The 20,055-nt window shown below is 46.4% G+C and overlaps 1 protein-coding gene across 1 annotated transcript in view; it reads right to left on the reverse strand.

Annotated features, from left to right (window-relative positions):
* The window catches only part of MRC2 (mannose receptor C-type 2), a 67,299-nt gene that overhangs the window by 28,808 nt on the left and 18,436 nt on the right, over positions 1 to 20,055 (reverse strand). The window contains exons 4-9 of the mRNA XM_066629211.1: positions 12,974 to 13,138; positions 10,795 to 10,908; positions 9,539 to 9,682; positions 7,997 to 8,185; positions 6,994 to 7,148; positions 5,422 to 5,529 (exon numbers count right to left, since the gene is read on the reverse strand). Of these exons, the coding sequence (XP_066485308.1) occupies positions 5,422 to 5,529; positions 6,994 to 7,148; positions 7,997 to 8,185; positions 9,539 to 9,682; positions 10,795 to 10,908; positions 12,974 to 13,138 (875 nt within the window). The remainder of the gene's footprint in view (positions 1 to 5,421; positions 5,530 to 6,993; positions 7,149 to 7,996; positions 8,186 to 9,538; positions 9,683 to 10,794; positions 10,909 to 12,973; positions 13,139 to 20,055) is intronic.

Below are 20,055 nucleotides of genomic sequence, written 5' to 3' on the forward strand. Positions count from 1 at the left end.
CTGGTGGGTACATCCCAGTCTCTGCAGCCCCCCTGAGCGGCGCAATCCTGGGGATCGTGTCACTGCCTCCCCCCGTCCCCACTGCATCCCTCCCTCCCCCGCAAAGACTCCCTCCCCCGCCCTATGGTATCACTCTGCCCATCTCCTGTTGGCACACTGAGCACCACGAATACTAAGTGTTCAGGGGTCAGCCAAGCTAGATGTGTCCTCTGGTGGATGTGAGCACAGGGTATTTTGAAGAATCACCAAGGCTGGTCCAAAAGCAAGACAGAAATCTAAGGGTGGATTCTAGTTCCATTCCATAATAGATATTCTACAGTTCAGCTCATTAATGACCTTGTTACTACATGAAATAGGTTCAAAACCAATTTCTTCCATGGACTCATTTGTGTAAGGAAAAGTCAGACAGTCAGGGCCGAACTACATGTTAGATTAAGCATGTCATTAGCTCTTGTGGCCTTAATTTTTGTTTCCTAAATAGCACCTGAGGGCTGATCAGGACTGGGAAGCAGCATGGAAGGAGAGGGGATTTGCCCCATTGCCCCGGTCCAAGTCCAGATCTCTCTCTCCTCACACAACTGAGCTATTTAGGAAACAAAACCCAAACAGGTAAGGGTTAATTACGTGCTTAATGTTTTCCCATGAGGGCCTCATATCCCTGCTGAGGTTGGTGTTCCATTATCAGCTAAAAGAGGAGTTAAAATGGTGACTCCACACAGCACTAAACAGTTATTTTACACATTAAAATTGCTATAGTTGCCTACACAACAAAGGGGGAAAATGTCCATATTTGAAAAAGATTGGGGGCAAGGGACAAAGAGATCATTTCCTGATTTTTAAAGTGTTTTAATTCTACATTGTAGAATTCCACCCCGATACTAATAACAAACCAAGAAGGACAGAAATCTCTCAAGCCCTGACTTCATGACACTCTATGTAGCCAGCCCTGGAGCTGCTCCAACAACTTGGCATTGCAGTGAGTTTCTTCTTCCTTTTGTCTTCTTGTGGGGAGGAGATTTGCCCTCATTCTCCTTCCTTGCCTCTTCTCCATTTTGCAGTGGGTACCAGGTGCTGCTGCAGAGGTTGTATTCCTCCATCCCCCAGCCTCTCCACTAAACTCCAAGACAAAAGGGAGGAGAGTGGAGACTTGCCACAAGTCAACAGATTTCCCTGTTCTCTATCAAAGCCTCAGACAGAGCAAAAGCAAACTGCCATATACACTTTAGGAGAAATCAAACTGAATTTGGGCTTGGTGGGTTGATCAGCCAGGGAAGCTTTCTGCATAAGTAGGGAGTTGGACTTGTTTTGCTCACAGTCCCTTCCCATTCACAGCATCAAGGTTTTCTGCTGTATTCATTTATGGAAAGAACTGAACTAATTGTTTGTTCAGACACAGCCTAAGCACACTGAATAGTGATTGCATGACATACAGCAACTGGAGCCACATTTTGGCTAAAAGAGGGTCCTTTTCAGGTCTCCTGTCCAATTAGCCTGACTGGTTTAGTTTTCAAAGTCACAGCACAAGATACAGTAGCTGCAAGGTTAAGAAAAGTGAACATACATCCAGGCAGAGTTAAAGGCATTGAAATCTTCCCTACGCCCTACCCAAGCTGCCAGTGCCCAGCCCCTAATCAGAGGCTCTAAGAAGGGAAAACTCAATCTCTTCCTTGGGTTAAAGTAAATAAATATATATAAACTCAAACTCCCACCACAGCCTGCTTTCGTAGCTCAGGCTTGTTGATGTTGGAGCCTGTCCGGAGCTGGAAACACAATAGGGGCTGTTCACTTCCAAGGCTGCTCAGTCAGGAAGATGGAAGGGGAAGCTGTTCAAAGATCCTAAAGGCTTCTGTTGAAGGTACTCACTGGTTTAGCTGCTAATGACACAGAGAGCAGAAGGAGGCCTTGCAAAGGAGGCAGAAGGTCGGGAAGCAAAGAATGAATGAGCAGGAATCAGGAAATGCCAATTCTTGCCAGGCCAGGAAGCAAAAAGGTTGGGAAGCCTCAGCAGGGGTGCCTGTTTCCCTCTCACCAGTTATAAGGGACCCAGTAGATGACCTACCAATAATTTAAACCCCAATTACAAGGAAGGTATACTACCATCCCATCTGGGTTGAATCTGATTGCCACCAAGTTGCCAGCACCCTCCCCTTCCATTCCTGAAGTTGCTTAGAAAGAGGTGCAAAATATGAGGGAGATGTAAAATAATATGAGAAGCAAGACTCCCTCCTTTGCACACATTCTTCTGCTTCCCTGAGTCATTTCCCAATGTGGAAAGAAGAGGGGAGGGGGCAAGATTATGGTGAAAGGTTTTCTGCAAAGGAGAGAATTCCTTATCTTTTGTCTCTGTCACCTCCAGCTGAGATGCAACCTGAAACCTAGGAGTATGAGTGCTGCAAGAGGATCCTTCCTCTCTCCCTCACACAATTTCACATGATGAAGGAGGAGGGGGAGGAGAGAGGCAGATTTGCCAGGGCGCTCCTGGGTCAAATGAGTTGGCAATCAGGATCCAAAAGTGCTCCCAGTAGATTCGTAACCAATGTTTTCCTGAAACCTTATGAAAGAAGAGATTCCACAGGCTTCCCAGGCAGCTTGCCCTAATTGGAGAACTGCCATTCATATAGTAATGGCTTGATTTCAGATTTTAAAATAAAGTTCTGTGTACAGGGAACTGGCCTTCTGAGCTCCTAGCATTTTGGTCTATAGAGGAAACCACCTGGGTGAATAAAATAAAACTGGGTAGTAGGATTTTTTTTTTTAACTTATACTAGTAGAGAAAAGGTGGGATGGAGGGGAAAAGGGGGGGGGGAGACTGATATCTCTTACACCATCCTTCAGCCAAGTTCTGCCTGTAAGGAATGCATCTGCTAGCTAGACAGTTCCAGCAGATGGGCTCATCCCTTGCCAAAAATACCATCTAAGGGCACAATCCTAACCCCTTATGTCAGTGCTTTCCAGCACTGACATAAGGGCAATGAAGCTCCAAGGTAAGGGAACAATCATTCCCTTACTTTGAGGAGGCCTCCGTGAGTGACACTCAACTGCAGGATGCAGCACATGTCTCATTGGTGGATGCCAGTGCTGGATTATGCCCTTAGTTGCTTTATGACAAGAGAGAAGGGCAGCTGGTGCTCTCGCTCTCCTCTGTAGATGGGAAGCTTCTGTGAGCTGGAGCAAAAGGTAAAGGGGAATTTAAACAAACACAGAAGGGGACTGAAATATCACTGCTGGGGAAGGAAAGAGGGGAGAGGGAAAGGTGTGGTTTTCGGGCTAGTGCGCTACATTTGAATCTGGGAAAGGGAACGTCAGCCACAGACTTACTTTAGGAGGCTTTGGGTGAATCATTCACTCTTGGACCCATTTCCCAAATCTGTAAAATGGAAATAAAACTAACCTATTTGACTCAGTTATTGTTGAGAGGGGGGGGCTGCTTCAGTGATCATACTCCAAATATGGTGCTTTTTCAAGTAGTGCTCCTCTTATACTTAGCAGGAAAGAGAGTAACTGTCCCTCTTCACTTCAGCACAGTATCTTTTTCTGGTAGATTGTAAGCCCTTTTGAGACAGGAGACTATTTTGCTAGTTGATTTTCCCCTGTAAACCATGTTGTGAACTTGTTTTGTTGAAAGGTGTATAAAAACTCGCCAAGTGTGCAAAAACCAGCAGATTGTGTGGGGAGGAGGAAAGGAGAGGAAAGGTTGACTTTTGAATCCATGTTTTGCATGCCTAACCCCACAGAGATTACAGGTGGCAGCATGTGCCCTTCCCCATCCCTGGTTGTTCTATTTTGGGTACAGGTTTGGTCACAGCTCTCTGCTGCTCCTGTGGACAGAAGGCAAAGGACTGTAAGGAGTCAAGTCCTTTACACAAGGCCTGGTTCGTGAATAATGATCGTAACAATACAAGAATGGCTCCTTGTCCTGAGGGCTGGAAGCAGAGAAAATGAATTTCTCAGAAGGAGGAGTGATTTGGGCCTTGTGAGGGGAGGAGGAGCATGTGAAGCTGGAAGACAAAACTTTGCAGTTTTCTTCCGAATGAAGCAGAAGCGATGGTGACAACACCCTTTATAACCTGCATATCCCACAGCACGACTAGGAAATACAAACCAGTTAAGACAACATTCCTTTACTGGACTTGGACCATCTTTGATGGGTGTCACATAAGCAACTCTTCAAGCTGCATAAGACTCTTCACAGGGCAGAACAGGAAGCCAAAGGCATGCGAGAACATGCAGAGTACCAGTTAGGTAACAAGGTGACCTAAAGCAAAGGTGGCATCGATCAACCTCTGTCTATTCCAGTTAGAAAAATGATGACTTTTAAATTCCCAGCCATGGCAAATAAGAACTGATTCTGAAGAGCAATTCAGATGGTACTTGAACCCGCTGCACAACTCTGAAGAATGATTCTGCCTGATTGCTTTCCTTTCTCTCCCTTCTGCCAGAATCATACACCACCAAAGTTCAAGAGGCACCAACTCTGGTGTTGAAAATTGGTCAGCCTGTGACCAAGGTTGTTGTCTCGTGTTTATAATACCTAATGCAATTTTTGGCCACATGCTTTCTTGATAGGGAGCAATGGGCTTCAGCTGAAAGGCACATTTATTTATTTAAATTACTGATAAATGAAATTATTTACATGAACTGACCTAAACTAGTGAATTGTGGCCAGTTTCCTTTCGGGAAAGTAGCAAAGTAGTAGCAAAGTAAATTAATCAATTTAATTGATTCAATTGAATCAATCAAATTCAGCTGATGCCTTGTAAGTTCCATCTCCAAATAAAAAAACTTCTAGCTAATCCTAGAAATCTTTTATGTTAACATCATTCTAATAAACAGACTGAAATGTCAAAGAAAACAGCACTTGCGCCCTCCCCTCCCCTTTTCCTATTCTCGCTCCAGAGATAGAAAGGTTGACACATACTGGCTCTGGCCAGCTGGAAAGAAGACGTTCCTGGGACGTGGCATATGCAAAAAGGAAGTGTGTCTGGACACCGCACATCTGGACAGACAGCCTGCAGCTGGTGCACTGCATCTCCCAAGGGCACTGATTCCTTTCAAAAGAATATACAGCTTCTTGCGTCCTTGTTATTTTACACAAGTTTTCACATTTTTCCTTTTTCTTACGTTTTCACCACTCCATTTGAAATGACTGCTTCTCAAGTAACATTGGAACTTCAAGAGATTGCTCCCCAATAGTCACTTCTGTGTCAGTAATTTTAACTAGCTAAGGGCAAGAGGGAACACCCCATTCTCTCCTCCCAGGATTGCTCATGCATGGATCTCACACCATCCTGTTCCACAATAACAAGCCTGTTCCTGAGGAGGCAGCCACTGAACCACGTCCCACTCATTCCCACCCAAACCTCCCCTTTCCATTGGCTTTAGTGCTGCACCCTTCATCATGAAAAGCATGGGTTTCTTTACCTTTCTGCAGCCATGGTCGTCCTCTTCTCTCACTTGAGTTACATGGCCCCATTTCTTACAGACAGAAGGCAATGTCTGGTTGCAAGGGCTATCATTCCACCTCCCTTCCTGGACAGAGACAAAGAAATTTGACGCTTTCCTGGAGTAGGGGAAACACACCACAAGTGGCATATTCTGCCAGACTTCACTCTTGCCAAATCAACTTTATGTCCACTTGGTTCAGAACATTTCTGTTGGGTCCTTGTCATAGTCAGGTTTCTAGCCTTCTACCACTCTGGACTTGACTACCTTTCTGCCATCATCTCTTCAATCCTCCTGCTATATGTCCCACTATGCACAACTCCCTCTGCTATCAGCCTCCTTTCCCATACCCTTATCCTGTCTCCAGACCTTCTGCCGTGCTACATCCTTCCCATATGCCTGGAAATGCTTCTGCATCCCTATTAATGAAGTTATTTCTTCTCAAGACCCATTTCTTTAAAATCAATGAACAAAAAATCCCACTCAGAGTCAGAGCTAAGGAAGACATAGACAGCCACTTCAAGTAGCAAATCTGAGGGGCCACTAAAGGGCACCAAAGTGTCTAGATTATTTGCTATTATACAATCGTGGGATGTCATATAGATTTTCTCCTTTGGGCACCAACATGATTCAGGACTTGTCATGTCCAAATCTTGCCTTAGTCCAGCAAAGGGGAAGCTCCCAAAATGAACAAAGCATAGAGGTCCATTTAAGGGTGCAGAGTCAAATTTATTTTTTTAGGAACAGCCTAACAATTTTCAATTGGAATTAATTCTTCACCAGGGGGATCCTGTATATTTAGAAGCATACCGTTTTGTAACTGAAGACAAGACTAGGGGTGTCAAACATAAGGCCCAAGGGCCAAATACAGCCCGCAGAAGCCCTATGATAACTGGGCTCTCCCATGACCCATTATCTGATGCTCTCAGTTACTGAACTGTGAAGTGACACATCAGCAGAAGTGGCACTGCTGAAAGGGTGACACCAGGAAAGCCCAATTATAATACAGGCCACTCAGTAGTGCCACTTCTGCTGAGGTGTCACTGCTGAAAGGGCAGTCTGCATGATAATTATGCTCTCCGAGCACCACCATTTCAGCACCACTGCTTCTGCCAAGGCGCTGGGAGGGAGAAATGGAAAGAGGCCTCAGAAGGTGAGTAATGTACAGGGGAAGAATCAGACCAAGAGAAGTGAGAAATGAAGAAGCTAGGAGAGCCAAATTATCACACAGGCGGCCCCTTCGCAGTGCAGCTTCTGCTGAGGTGTCACTTGGCAGAACACTTCATAGCTACAGAGGAAAAAATGCTTATTTCTGGTCATCGCTTGCTTAATGACGTCGGTTCCTGCTTAATGAAATTATTTCTGGCCCCCAGCAGGCACCAAAAATGCTATTCAGTCTGCTGTATGAAATGGGTTTGACACTGCCCACTGTCATCATACTGATCAGAGGTGATATTTTAATCCACAACTAAAGATGTAGCTGTTAACTGCACCCTTTCACCACCCTTCATATAATATTACAAATACAAAAGAGGCTCTAGCCTCACATACCGGTCCCCAGATAGTCACACAGTCCTCCAGGCTGTCTCGGAAATTGTTAGGCTCAAAGGGGTGCCAGAATGTGAATTGCACTGGTGTACCATCTGACCACTCAAAGTTCATCTGTAGCCTGAGATCATTCAGGCCAATCCAGAGTTCTTCAACATCTGCCAAAACAAGGGGGGATTTCTGCAAAATGAACAATCCCATGCCTGTCTTTGGTCTCATACACTACCTCTCTAACAGCATAATCCTATACATGTTTGTTTAAAAGCAAGTCCACTATGTTCAATGGCGCTTACTCCCAAATAAGCGTGCAAAGGACTGCTTCCTAAATCGGGTCTCCTCCAGTTGTAAGCATTTAGCAGAATGTCATGCTCCCAATCTCTTTTCCACGGCAGCCAAGGAACAAGGGATGACACAAACGTACAGGCAAATGCATAGTGCGTGTTTTTCTGCTGTTGCTTCCATCTTCCTTACTCCTCTACCAATGTATATAGCTGGCTTGACTCCAGTGTGGTTTTCCTCACACACAAAATTCCTCACTCACAAAATTCCTGCCTGATTTGGGCAGGTTTTTGGCTTTAAAAAACATTTTACTTCCAGGCACACAGATACATTTATCTGTTTAAACTTTTATGCTCTGCCTTTTTAAAAATACCGATCTGTGATTGTTTCCACCTCATTTTTTTTGTGGTAAGGAAGGGGAAGAAGGGGCACTGTGACTGCCACTACTGCCAGCCAATCAGCATGTTGCACAGCCAGTCTCTCCAGTATACAGGAATAATCTGTTATTCTAGGTATTTTGTACATATATCTCAAAAGGCATTACAATGGATCCAGAATGAATGATCCACAATCTAAGGTATGTACACCCATCTCAGCTCTTACTTTAATTTTAAAACAATTTTTTTAAAGCCCTTATTTTTAAACAAGAATTAAAACAGAGTTTTTCCATGCATTTTGCTAAAAACACATTTATGTAACCTGCACATTTGATTCATCCTATGGTTACCTTGTTTGATTTGCTTGGTAACAAACTCCAGTTCTGAAAGGCTGTGGATGCTCACCAGATCCCCTTCATTCCGCAAGCAGGTCTTTTTGGCATCTGGCCAACTCTTTTTTTCACTGATTAAGCGGTAGCAACTGGACTGGAATGGTTGCCAGCTGGGATCACAGTCAGCCTTCACCTCAGACCAAGAGTCTACATGGATTAAGGCAGAAAAGATTCAATAAGCAATGCTTGGAAAAGGGATCTAGATTTCATTGTGAGCTCACATCCAAGAGCCTGCAACCTGCCACCGCCCCCCAAAACTCCTGAATTTCACACGTCTCCCTTTAAGAGCAAAAACTATGTACCACATGAGCCCCAAAGGCTGTTTGATAAATGAAGCTAATACTATATAATAATTCAGACTAAAGGCTTGCATTCAAACCTTTGATAAGCTAGATCAAATTAAAATGTGAAATCCAAATCGCACTGCATCTTCTTCACTTCTTTGCCCCCCCACCTCCATGGAGTGCTTAACTTCCCAAACTCCTTTGCTTATCCACCTCTTTCTAGACAATGCCACATATAACTCCTTTCTGTCCCTGAGCCCAGTGTGAGCTTCTAACAAAGCCTCCTTCCTTCAGCTCCTTGCATTCACTTCACTCTTCCCTTCAGCTACAGACTTTTCAATGCATCCTTCTCTCAAGGCCTCTACTTTCAAGTCCCCTCTAGCTGCTTCAGACTTTTCAGCCACGCTGCCAATGGGGCCCAAGTTACTTGAGGTCATTCTCCCCATTCAGCTTTTCAGCCGCCAACCTCCTTGCCCTGAACACACAATTCCTCCTATATCAAGGTCCTGTGTGAGGCTGTAACAGAAGTTGAACACCTTGCCACATTCTGTCTTTGACACCTCCACCCCAAGGAGTCAGAATGTTAATGAATGTTCCATGACATCACACCAACTCAGCCAACACCTGCTGGAGACTGCAGAAAGACAGGCACATGAAAGGCAGTTTTTAGTTTAGGGCAGAAGTTCCTTGCGCCAGCCAAAGACTGTCACAAAACTGCCATAAAACACTTTTGCACCACTCTTCGGGGAGATAGGCTGGGGCACATCCAGGCCAACATGGGCCCTAGGAACGGGTGAGTTTGTGTCAGCAGAGTTCAGGCAGTGCAGGCGTTTGTGTGGGGCATGGGGACGGCGGGAAAGAGGCAGAAAAGAGGTGTTTCGGAGTGGGGCAGGGCGGGCGGGGAGTGGGAGGCAGGGCCAGGATCCGGCACTTATGCCAGATCCTAGCCCCTTGCCTGGGTGGCCCTGGGTAGTCCTGGGCTGCTCAGGTTTGCACCATTGATTTCGGTGGTGCAGATCTGAGTAGCCCCATTGGGGCTGCTGCAGCTGTCATGGGGTAAGTGGAAAAGTTTCTCCTTGCCTTGAGCTGAGCCTCAGACAGCCAAAAACTTGCATTGGATACAGTGCAGGTCCGCCAGCCTGCCTGTTCCAGCACAAGTTAAGACTGAGCTGTTACACATATACAGTTCAGCCACTGCCTCTCTCATATAACATACCTGTCAAGTAGGGATTAAAAGTGGCATTGGGTTTCTTCTTGCAGATGTAGGGCAAAGCAATGCTGCAGTCCCGGTTCTGCCATCCTCCTGATGATTCTGTTCGGATCACCCCACAGTTTTCTTCATTGGGGTTGTCAGGCTGATCTGCAAGAAGGAGTAGGGTTGGCAGTGGGGAAAGAGGCACAAATGAGATCACCCACCCTTGCAGCAGCAGCTATTGAAACAGAAAACCAGTCTGTGGACGGCCTGTCATGTGGCATAAAGCAAATCATGTTTAAGGACACTAGGTCTGGAGTTGATAAGCCCATGAGAAGCGGAATAGGCCATGGCCTCCATGTTTTGTTACTGGACTCAGAAAGGCAGGGCAGAACTTCCATTACCATACTGAAGTGCTGGCTGTGCTTCTTGGAAAACCCAGGTTCCAACCATTGCTCAGCCATGACAGTTGTGAAGGTAGCTTAGGGAGAGCTCCTTTCACAATTGTAACACACTTTGCACTCTGAACAGCAATATAGTATGTAAATAATAATACATTCAAAAACCAATTTCTTTTCTTTGCACTCAGTGCTTGAACTGCCTCTCCAACCACAGCAAGAATGACCTAGGATGAAGTCAGATGACAAATGTAATACTTCTTGAGTGGCAAAGGCAATATGAAAGTGGCCTCACCATATTCAGTAGAAAACCATGCAATAGGTTTTCAGAGTTAAGCTGCGTAAAAAATGGTTCTGCAAATTTCCAGGAAAAAGCCACTGTGAATTGACTGACCAGCTGGAGACTGTGTAAGACCCTGTTCCTCCCCAAGCCCCAAAATAATTCTGCAATTTCTTTAAAGTGCCATGTGTTTGTGTGTGCGCTTTTTTTTGGGGGTTAATTTAGACAAGGCACAGATATTGTTCATATTGTGTTATAAATCATAAAATAGAAAGCCAGGCATTTGATTCACCCATCCATCATGCACACGGTGAAGATGGGAGGAAGCTGTGCTTGTAACCCTGGTTGAAGAACTGACTGCAAATCCACTTTATGTCTGCCTAATTTTTTATATACTAGTATGTATACATACACACACACACCTATTAGAATTTCCTGAGGTCATATGAGAAACCATTAATAGAACAAGGATCCATCTATATGACGCTGATAAAGGGGAGATGATAAAGCTAGTTATGCCAACAGGCTGTGCCTGCGATGTGGTTCTACTGACAATTATCTGATATCCCAGTCACTCCTTGTCCAGCTCCGCATCGACTTACCACTCTCCCAGTTGAGGAACTTGAAGGGCGAGTTATCTGACCACTGCCAGCCCCCATTGAGGTCTAAATCATTAAGCCCAATCCAAAGGGTGGAACTATATCCTGTTAGCAATCCTGGTAGGGACAGAGAACAACAGAATGTGACAGTGTCAGACCATTTGAGCCTTGTTAGCATTGAATAATCAAGCCACAGCTGCATCTCCTGATCTCCACAGCATCATGCTGCTGTCTTTCCCCCCATCATCCATACAGCGCAGCAGTCTTCTGTGAATCCCAGCTTTCTAGAAAGCGATCCACTTCAAGAGTTCTAAAGTTTTTCCCTACAAGTTTCCCTTTTTCTTACAATGCATAGAGATTCTAAATTTCTACAGCTACATTAACAGAAACGAAACATAGCAAAAATCTACAACAGAGAATTACAAGTGATCTAAGGATTGCAAACTCAAATCTTTTCAGCAGCCGTTCACAAACACTTGGGTATATTATACAAACAGGGTGAACCAAAAGTAGGTGGACAGGAGGTGGAATAGGGTTTGTGATAGGGTTATACTATAACGATGGTGTTCATTATAACTACGGCATTTGTGTTATATTAAATTATATTTAATTGTATTAGTAAGTATAACTGTATATGTAATCTCAAAATAAATGTTATCATTTACTGTCCACCTACTTTTGGTTCACCCTGTATATTGGTCTGCTGTTCCAGTAACAGTACTCATTGTGAATATATATATACAATGGTTCTTACACGTTAATTCTCCCATCATGGAATTCAAGGTGATGAACACAGTGGTTCATAGGTGATGAGACCTGCTCAGCTTCAATAAGGTTAGTGCCCCAAGACGACACCCTGGGACACATATAAAGGTCCAGCCTAGTTATACACTGATTTTTCATACATGGATTTGACTCAACACGAATGGCCACTGCAAATGAGAAGGAATGTGCTGATCCCTGGAGAAGGGGAACATGCACCCCTTTAAAATCAGTTTAAAAAACTGAACGCCAGCTTTAACAACTTTAACAACAGCCTCCTTAATGAGAGAGAGAGAAGGCAGCTGGCTGACCATCAATCCTTCTCTCTCCAGGCAACCCCTCCCTTCCCCCTGAGCAAGTGAAAGAAAGGTGATAACTTTGCATTGGTGAAGGGAGGGGCTGAGTGAAGTGCCTTTCTAAGCTCTTGGAGGACAACTGATTGGTGGATTGTCTTCTTAATGACTCTTATCTTATATCACAAAGGTCAGTAAGGCTGTTTTTAAATCACCTGAGCAAAGAAACTTTGTTTTTTAAATTGATTTGCTATAGTGCATTTTTTTGCCATCCAAAAACTTGATCCACTTGATCCAAAAACTTGAACTTTGCCATTCAAAAACGTGAGTGCTTGGAACGGATCCCACACAAATAACCTCAATAGGCTCAATAGGCTCAACCTGTACAGTACAGTACAGTACAGTACTTCTATCAGGGGTTCACAGTGGCCTCTTCAGGTCAAACCAGGCATTAGAGGAAAGCACATATTTGTTAAACATGTCTTTGTCGTTTTTGCCTATAAAGTGAGGGTGGGTTGGACTACTTTTTAAACAAAAAAGAATAAACAGGGAAAGGTATTCTTTAGGGAATAAAGAATATTCTGTAAGGGAAAACTCTCCCCTACCTCTAGCATACCTTGCCATGCTATCTGCTTTTAAACAGTTTTTCTCCAGTATCAAGGTAAGGGAACAAACAATCCCTTATTTTGAGGAGGCCTCCATGAGTGTCCCCCAATTGCAGGATGCAGCACATATCCCATTGGCACAGCTATGCCAGTGCTGGAAATAGAATTTGGGCCTTAGTCAATCTAGGGCCCAATCCTATCCAACCTTTCAGCACCAGTGGTACCACAATGCAGCCACAAGGTAAGTGAACAAATGTTCCCATACCTTGAGGAGGCCTCTGTGACTACCTGGCCACCACAGGATGCCGTGCATGCCCCAATGGCATGGCTGCACCGGCACTGGAAAATTGGATAGGATTGGGCCCCTAGTTAGCTACCACTGAAGCAGACCAAGACAGCTGTTATTGGTACAATTTTTGCTAGCAGGGATGCATAAGATAGAGACAGACAGGCCAAAAAGCACTGTGGAGTTCACAATTTGGACCGAACTTGCTTCTGCTACCCAAGGTATCCATTGCTCACCATTGATGTAGGTCTGTTCATGGATCTCAGTGATGCTAAGCAAGGCAGCCCCCTGCTGCTCACAGCTCTTCCCAGCTTCCTGCCAAGAAAGTGTGGACTGGAAGTTGAACTGGTAGCAACTATTGGTAAGATGGTCCTTGTCCCAGAATGTATCACAATCATTGCCTAAGAAAGTGGGCAGGAAAGGAAGGAAATTAAAGTAAGTTAACCAATATCCATCCTAAAAAACAGATACCCTATGGGCAATTTTTTGCAGGCAGGGCCAAAGGTAGCAAGTACGTCGCTGAGCATTAAGGTGACCCTTCAGATAATGAAAATCCATCATAAAATATGTACAAAACCAGATTCCATACCATTTGTCATAATCAGGGAAAAATGTATTGCTTGTTATTTGATTTTTCTCTGTAAAACGCTTTGTGAACTTTTAGTTGAAAAGCAGTATATAAATACTGTTAATAATAATAATTAATAATACTGGTCAAAAGTCATCAACATACAAGGAACATATCCTATATACATTTGCATGTAATTTCATATGACCTTCTTCTTCATATAACTTCTTCTGACGCAGCAGTTAAGAAACTTAAATCTGATGAGTGGAACAGTAAACAGAACAAACGCAATCTCTGCTCCCAGTTGCCGGCCATCAGTCACTCCAGGAAAGTCACTGTGGGCATTTCAAACAAACATGCACACTTCTGACCTCAGACCTTCACCCTTGACAGTCAGGTAAGTTAAACTGGCTGCCTAGAGCTTTAAAATGAGAGCGCTAATAATGAGGCATTTGAAACTGTCTGTTTCTTAGACCAGTGGTTCTCATACACTTAGCACTGGGACCCATTTTTTAGAATGAAAATCTGTCAAAACCCACTAAACATGATGTCATGACTGTAAGTGACATCATCAACAGGAAAATTTTTAACAATCCTATGTTGCAATCCTACCCACACTTACCAGGACTAAGTCCCATTGACTATCATTGTTAAAAGAATATGCATAGTAGCTTGTTAAAAATACAGGTCTGTAACATTTCCCCAGGGGATTCATCTCCTGGGGGCTGGGGATAAGAACAGGCCCTCAGCTTGGCTGTACTTGTCGTAAGAGGCGACCAAACAGCCACCAGGTAGATGGGACTCGTCAGGCTGAGAAGGCAGTTCATCTAAGAGAAGGAAACTCTGACCTCAAACCTCCACTGCCTTGTGGCTATATCCATTTGTGGAAAAGGTTTCAGAAGTCAACCTCGAGGCAAAATCCGGAGCCGGAGTCCCTAAGGCAGTTTGCGGCTGTACACAGTCACGCTCTGGCAACTCCTGCGCCGCCGCTGGAACCAACCGTATTGGCTTCTGCCTTTCCATTGGACCATTCCAGTGATGTGGAGAGGGGGGATTTGCTGCATGGGTAACATCCTATCCTCCATACCTTCTTTACTCAGGCTTCGCGCACTGGAGAGGACACTCGAACTTCGCCGTACGGTGTCGGCACAACATGGGAAACAGCAGTTTACCGGTTGTAAGTCTTTGCTCAATTGGTGTAGAGCGTGACACCAGGGGCTGTTTCTGATGGTGGGACAGATAATTGCATCTCATTGGGCAGCTACCGCCCACCTTAAGCTGGGCAGTCCCCAGCCAATAAGGTGTTGCCTTGCCATGGTCCATTAACCTCACGGGGTGCATGGGGTTTAGGGTGAAAACCGACAAGCGGATCGACAACTCTGCACCATGCAACAGAAAACAGAAAACTCCTGCCCTAAAGCTGGGCACCTGGAATGTAAGGACAATGACACCTGGCTTCTCTGGCGACCTACAAGAAATAGATGACGCACGCAAAACAGCTGTCATTGACATGGAACTGAGCAGACTGCAGACGGACATCGTCGCCCTTCAAGAGATGAGGCTGCTGGATTCTGGATCTGTCAAGGAGAGAAATTTCTCATTTTTCTGGCAGGGAAAACCACCAAACAAAACCAGGGAACATGGCGTCGGCTTTGCAATCAGAAATACCCTGCTGGAATCCATCATCTCACCTACTGCAGGAAGTGAAAGAATTTTGTCCCTGCAGCTCCAGTCATCAGCAGGACCTGTCACTCTCATCAGTGCATATGCACTGACTCTGTTTTCTCCAGCAGAAGCCAAAGACAAATTCTACGATGACCTGGCCACCACTATCAAGAAGAAGAATGGCCCGTAAAAGAGCCATTGTTCATCCTTGGCGATTTCAATGCTAGAGTTGGTGCTGAACACAGTTCATGGCCCACTTCACTTGCTTAGGTCAGTTCAGCACTGGGAAGATGAATGAAAATGGCCAACACCTGCTAGAGTTTTGCTGTCATCACGGTCTCTGTGTCAGCAACACGTTCTTCAACACGAAGCCCCAACATAGAGTCTCTTGGAGACACCCAAGATCAAAGCACTGGCACCAGCTCGACCTGATCCTCACCAGATGCTCCAGCATTCCCAGCATCAAGATCACACGCAGTTATCAGGGTGCTGCCTGCGACACTGACCACTCCCTGGTGTGCAGCAGAGTGAAACTGCGAACAAAGCGACTGTATCACATGAAAAAGTTAGGAAGACCTTGCATTGATACCAGCAAGACCTGGGATCAGAGAAAAGTGGAGGAATTTGCACGAGCGCTTGAGGAATCTTTTCCAGTCCCGGCCGACGCAAATGCATCCAACAGATGGGAACATTTCAAGAATGCCGTTTACAACACCACCTTGTCCATATTCGGCAAGAAGCCTTGGCAGACTGGTTTGAAGCCCACTCTGAGGAGTTACAACCAGTCATTGAGGAAAAGAGGAGAGCTCAAGCAGCATACAAGGCCTGTCCCTGTGAGCACAACCTGCAGGTCCTCCAAGCTGCTCGCAGCAAAGTCCAGCAGACTGCCAGGTGATGTGCTAACGACTATTGGCTCCAGCTCTGTTCCCAGATACAGATAGCAGCTGACACGGGCAACATCAAGGGGATGTATGATGGTATCAAGCAGGCCCTAGGTCCAACACAGAAGAAAATTGCCCCTCTGAAGTCTCCCGCAGGCGAGGTCATCCAGGATCAGGCGCAGCAGATGGAACACTGGGTGCAGCACTACTCTGAGCTATATTCCAGAGAAAATGTAGTCACCGAAGAAGCGCTGAACAACATTGAGTGCCTGCCTGTGTTGGAGGAGCCTGACAGTGAACCAACCCTAGAAGAACTTCACGTGGCCCTGGATTCCCTTGCCTTTAGCAAGGCACCTGGAAAAGACAGCATCCCTGCTGAAGTCCTAAAGTGCTGCAAAGAGATCATCGTCAGTGAGCTGCATGAAATCCTCTGTCTCTGCTGGAGAGGAGGTGGAGTACCTCAGGACATGAGGGATGCAAATATCATCATGCTGTACAAGAACAAAGGCGACAGGGGTGACTGCAACAACTACCGTGGCATCTCTCTCCTTAGCATTGTAGGAAAGCTGTTTACCCGAGTTGCACTGAAAAGGCTCCAGGTACTTGCAGAGAGCGTCTATCCAGAATCACAGTGTGGATTCCGAGCCAACAGGTCCACCACTGATATGGTATTCTCCCTTAGACAGCTGCAGGAGAAATGCAGGGAACGACAGCCACTCTTTATAGCCTTCATAGATCTCACGAAGGCTTTCGACCTGGTCAGCAGGGATGGCCTCTTCAAGATTCTCTCCAAGATTGGATGTCCACCCAGGCTCCTCAGCATCATCAAGTCTTTCCACAAGGACATGAAGGGCACTGTTGTCTTTGATGGCTCCACATGAGACCCCTTTGACATCCGAAGCGGAGTGAATCAGGGCTGTGTTCTTGCGCCAACCTTGTTTGGGATTTTCTTCACTGTCCTGCTGAAGCAGGCCTTTGGAACTGCAACAGAAGGCATCTATCTCCGGACCAGATCAGACAGAAAGCTCTTCAACCTCTCCAGACTGAGAGCAAAGTCCAAAGTCCAGCTGAAATGTCTGCGTGACTTCCTCTTTGCTGACAATGCAGCTGTCAGAATGCTGCTGGCAGAATGGGCAGCAAAATGGCAGATGCGCTTCAATGTCAGTAAGTGTAAAGTCATGCACATTGGGGCAAAAAATCAAAACTTTAGATATAGGCTGATGGGTTCTGAGCTGTCTGTGACAGATCAGAAGAGAGATCTTGGGGTGGTGGTGGACAGGTCGATGAAAGTGTCAACCCAATGTGCGGCGGCAGTGAAGAAGGCCAATTCTATGCTTGGGATCATTAGGAAGGGTATTGAGAACAAAACGGCTAGTATTATAATGCCGTTGTACAAATCAATGGTAAGGCCACACCTGGAGTATTGTGTCCAGTTCTGGTCGCCGCATCTCAAAAAAGACAGTGGAAATGGAAAAGGTGCAAAAGAGAGCGACTAAGATGATTACGGGGCTGGGGCACCTTCCTTATGAGGAAAGGCTACGGCGTTTGGGCCTCTTCAGCCTAGAAAAGAGACGCTTGAGGGGGGACATGATTGAGACATACAAAATTATGCAGGGAATGGACAGAGTGGATAGGGAGATGCTCTTTACACTCTCACATAATACCAGAACCAGGGGACATCCACTAAAATTGAGTGTTGGGTGGGTTAGGACAGACAAAAGAAAATATTTCTTTACTCAGCGTGTGGTCGGTCTGTGGAACTCCTTGCCACAGGATGTGGTGCTGGCGTCTAGCCTAGACGCCTTTAAAAGGGGATGGGACAAGTTTCTGGAGGAAAAATCCATTACGGGGTACAAGCCATGAAGTGTATGCGCAACCTCCTGATTTTAGAAATGGGTTATGTCAGAATGCCAGATGCAAGGGAGGGCACCAGGATGAGGTCTCTTGTTATCTTGTGTGCTCCCTGGGGCATTTGGTGGGCCGCTGTGAGATACAGGAAGCTGGACTAGATGGGCCTATGGCCTGATCCAGTGGGGCTGTTCTTATGTCACCACCCACTCTGCCAAAGATATCCAGCAGCTCATGATTCACTTTAGCAAGGCCTGCCAAGATTTTGGACTGACAATAAGTCTGAAGAAAACACAGGTCATGGTTCAGGATGTGGACTCAACTCCCTGCATTACAATCTCTGCGCATGAACTGGAGGCTGTCCATGACTTTGTGTACCTTGGCTCAACGATCTCCGACACTCTTTCTCTCGATACCGAGCTAAACAAACACATCGGTAAAGCAGCTACCACGTTTTCCAGACTCACAAAGAGAGTCTGGTCCAACAAGAGGCTGACGGAACATACCAAGATCCAGGTCTACAGAGCTTGCATCCTGAGTACACTTCTGTACTGCAACGAGTCATGGACTCTTCGCTCACAACAGGAGAGGAAACCGAACGCTTTCCACATGCGCTGCCTCCGACACATCCTTGGCATCACCTGGCAGGACAAAGTTCCAAACAACACAGTCCTGGAACGAGCTGGAATCCCTAGCATGTATGCACTGCTGAAACAGAGACGCCTGCGTTGGCTCGGTCATGTCGTGAGAATGGATGATGGCCAGATCCCAAAGGATCTTCTCTATAGAGAACTCGTGCAGGGAAAGTGCCCTACAGGTGGACCACAGCTGCGATACAAGGACATCTGAAAGAGGGATCTGAAGGCCTTAGGAATGGATCTCAACAGGTGGGAAACCCTGCTCCCAGTGTGGAAACAGGTGGGAAACAGGGAAACAGGTGGGAAACAGGCTCCCAGTGTGGAAGGGATTGTCACTCCCAAATCAGTCTTTTCAGCCACATTAGACGCTGTTCCAGAACCACCATTCAGAGTGTGATACCATAGTCTTTCGAGACTGAAGGTTGCCAACTGAAAACTTCATATGCTTCTGTAAATGTGACAGTAAAAGCTACCCGACTCACTCCTATGCTGGACTGGGTGCTGGCCATAGCACTTTGCAACAGCAGAGTGACCACGACCCCTACCCCCACTGGAGCAGGTAAAGTAGCAGCAGGGGTGAGAAAAACAGGGAGGGGGCAAAACTGGGCAGGAAATTGAGACTGTGGGGGGGAGGTGGTTTTGTTCCTCTGACCTGTGCTAGCAGGAGAACTGGCACAGGGCTGAGGAGGCCTATTGCTTAAAGAGGAGGAAGGGAATTTAACAGTGCAATCCTAACACCCAGTTTAGGATGGCGCAAGTCACTTGGGCCGACCTGGGGGTTTCCCCGAAGTGCTGTAAGGCACATTTGCACTGATTTTAGAGTCGGGGAGGCCAGTGCAAGGAGTTGCACTGGCCTCCTCACGCCAGCACCAGGCCCAGCAGGGTAAGTTTGCATCACCCGACACAGGAGTCTGAGGGGGGCATGGGGAGGGTGAGGAGGAGGCTTTTCAGGGTGGGCGGCAGGTGTTCCCGGGGAGTGGGAGGCAGGGTCAGGATCTGGTGGTTAAGCCAGATCCTGACCCAGTTCCTGGACGGACGATTTGCACCACCTCCTGAGGTGGCTCAGATCCAAGTATACCCATTGGGGCCAGTACAGCGTGACATGGGGTAAGGGAAAAGATTTCCTCTTGCCTCAAGTTGTGCCAATTCTGGTCCTAAACGTACACTGGATGCAGCACAGGTCCACTGGCCTGCCTGCTCCAGTGCAAGTTAGGATTGCGCCCTTAGTCTCCTTTCCCCTCTGAAGCCTTCCAATCCGCCTCCACCCTGCTGGATATAGCACGTGCCTTTTCAGCATGCCTTTTCAGCTACTTTCTAGCACTGGTGCAGCTGCAACGCAGGCCTGACGCAAGGGAACAAACATTCCCTTACCTTGTGGATGCCTCCATAACAACCCTCCCACCTCAGGATGCAGCACACACCAGGCCTGGAAAGTTGGTTAGGATTTGGCCGTTAGTCTCTTGACCCCAGACGTTGACTGAATGGCTGTGACTGTATAGAACAGCGTTTTTCAACCGCTGTGCCGCGCCACACTAGTGAGGCTGCTTCAGGTGTGCCGCAAGATCAGAGCAGACAGGCAGCAGCCACGCACACGGGGGAAGCGGCTGCTTTGAGCCTTACGCGCAGCAGAAGGGAAAGGAGCAGGTAGCCAGCCAGCTAAGGGCCTGGTCATGGCTGCTTTGTACCTCCTGCTGTCACCTGCTCCTGCTCCTGAGCGA

The sequence above is a fragment of the Tiliqua scincoides genome, chromosome 5 (genome assembly GCF_035046505.1).
Source record: "Tiliqua scincoides isolate rTilSci1 chromosome 5, rTilSci1.hap2, whole genome shotgun sequence".
NCBI lineage: Eukaryota > Metazoa > Chordata > Lepidosauria > Squamata > Scincidae > Tiliqua > Tiliqua scincoides.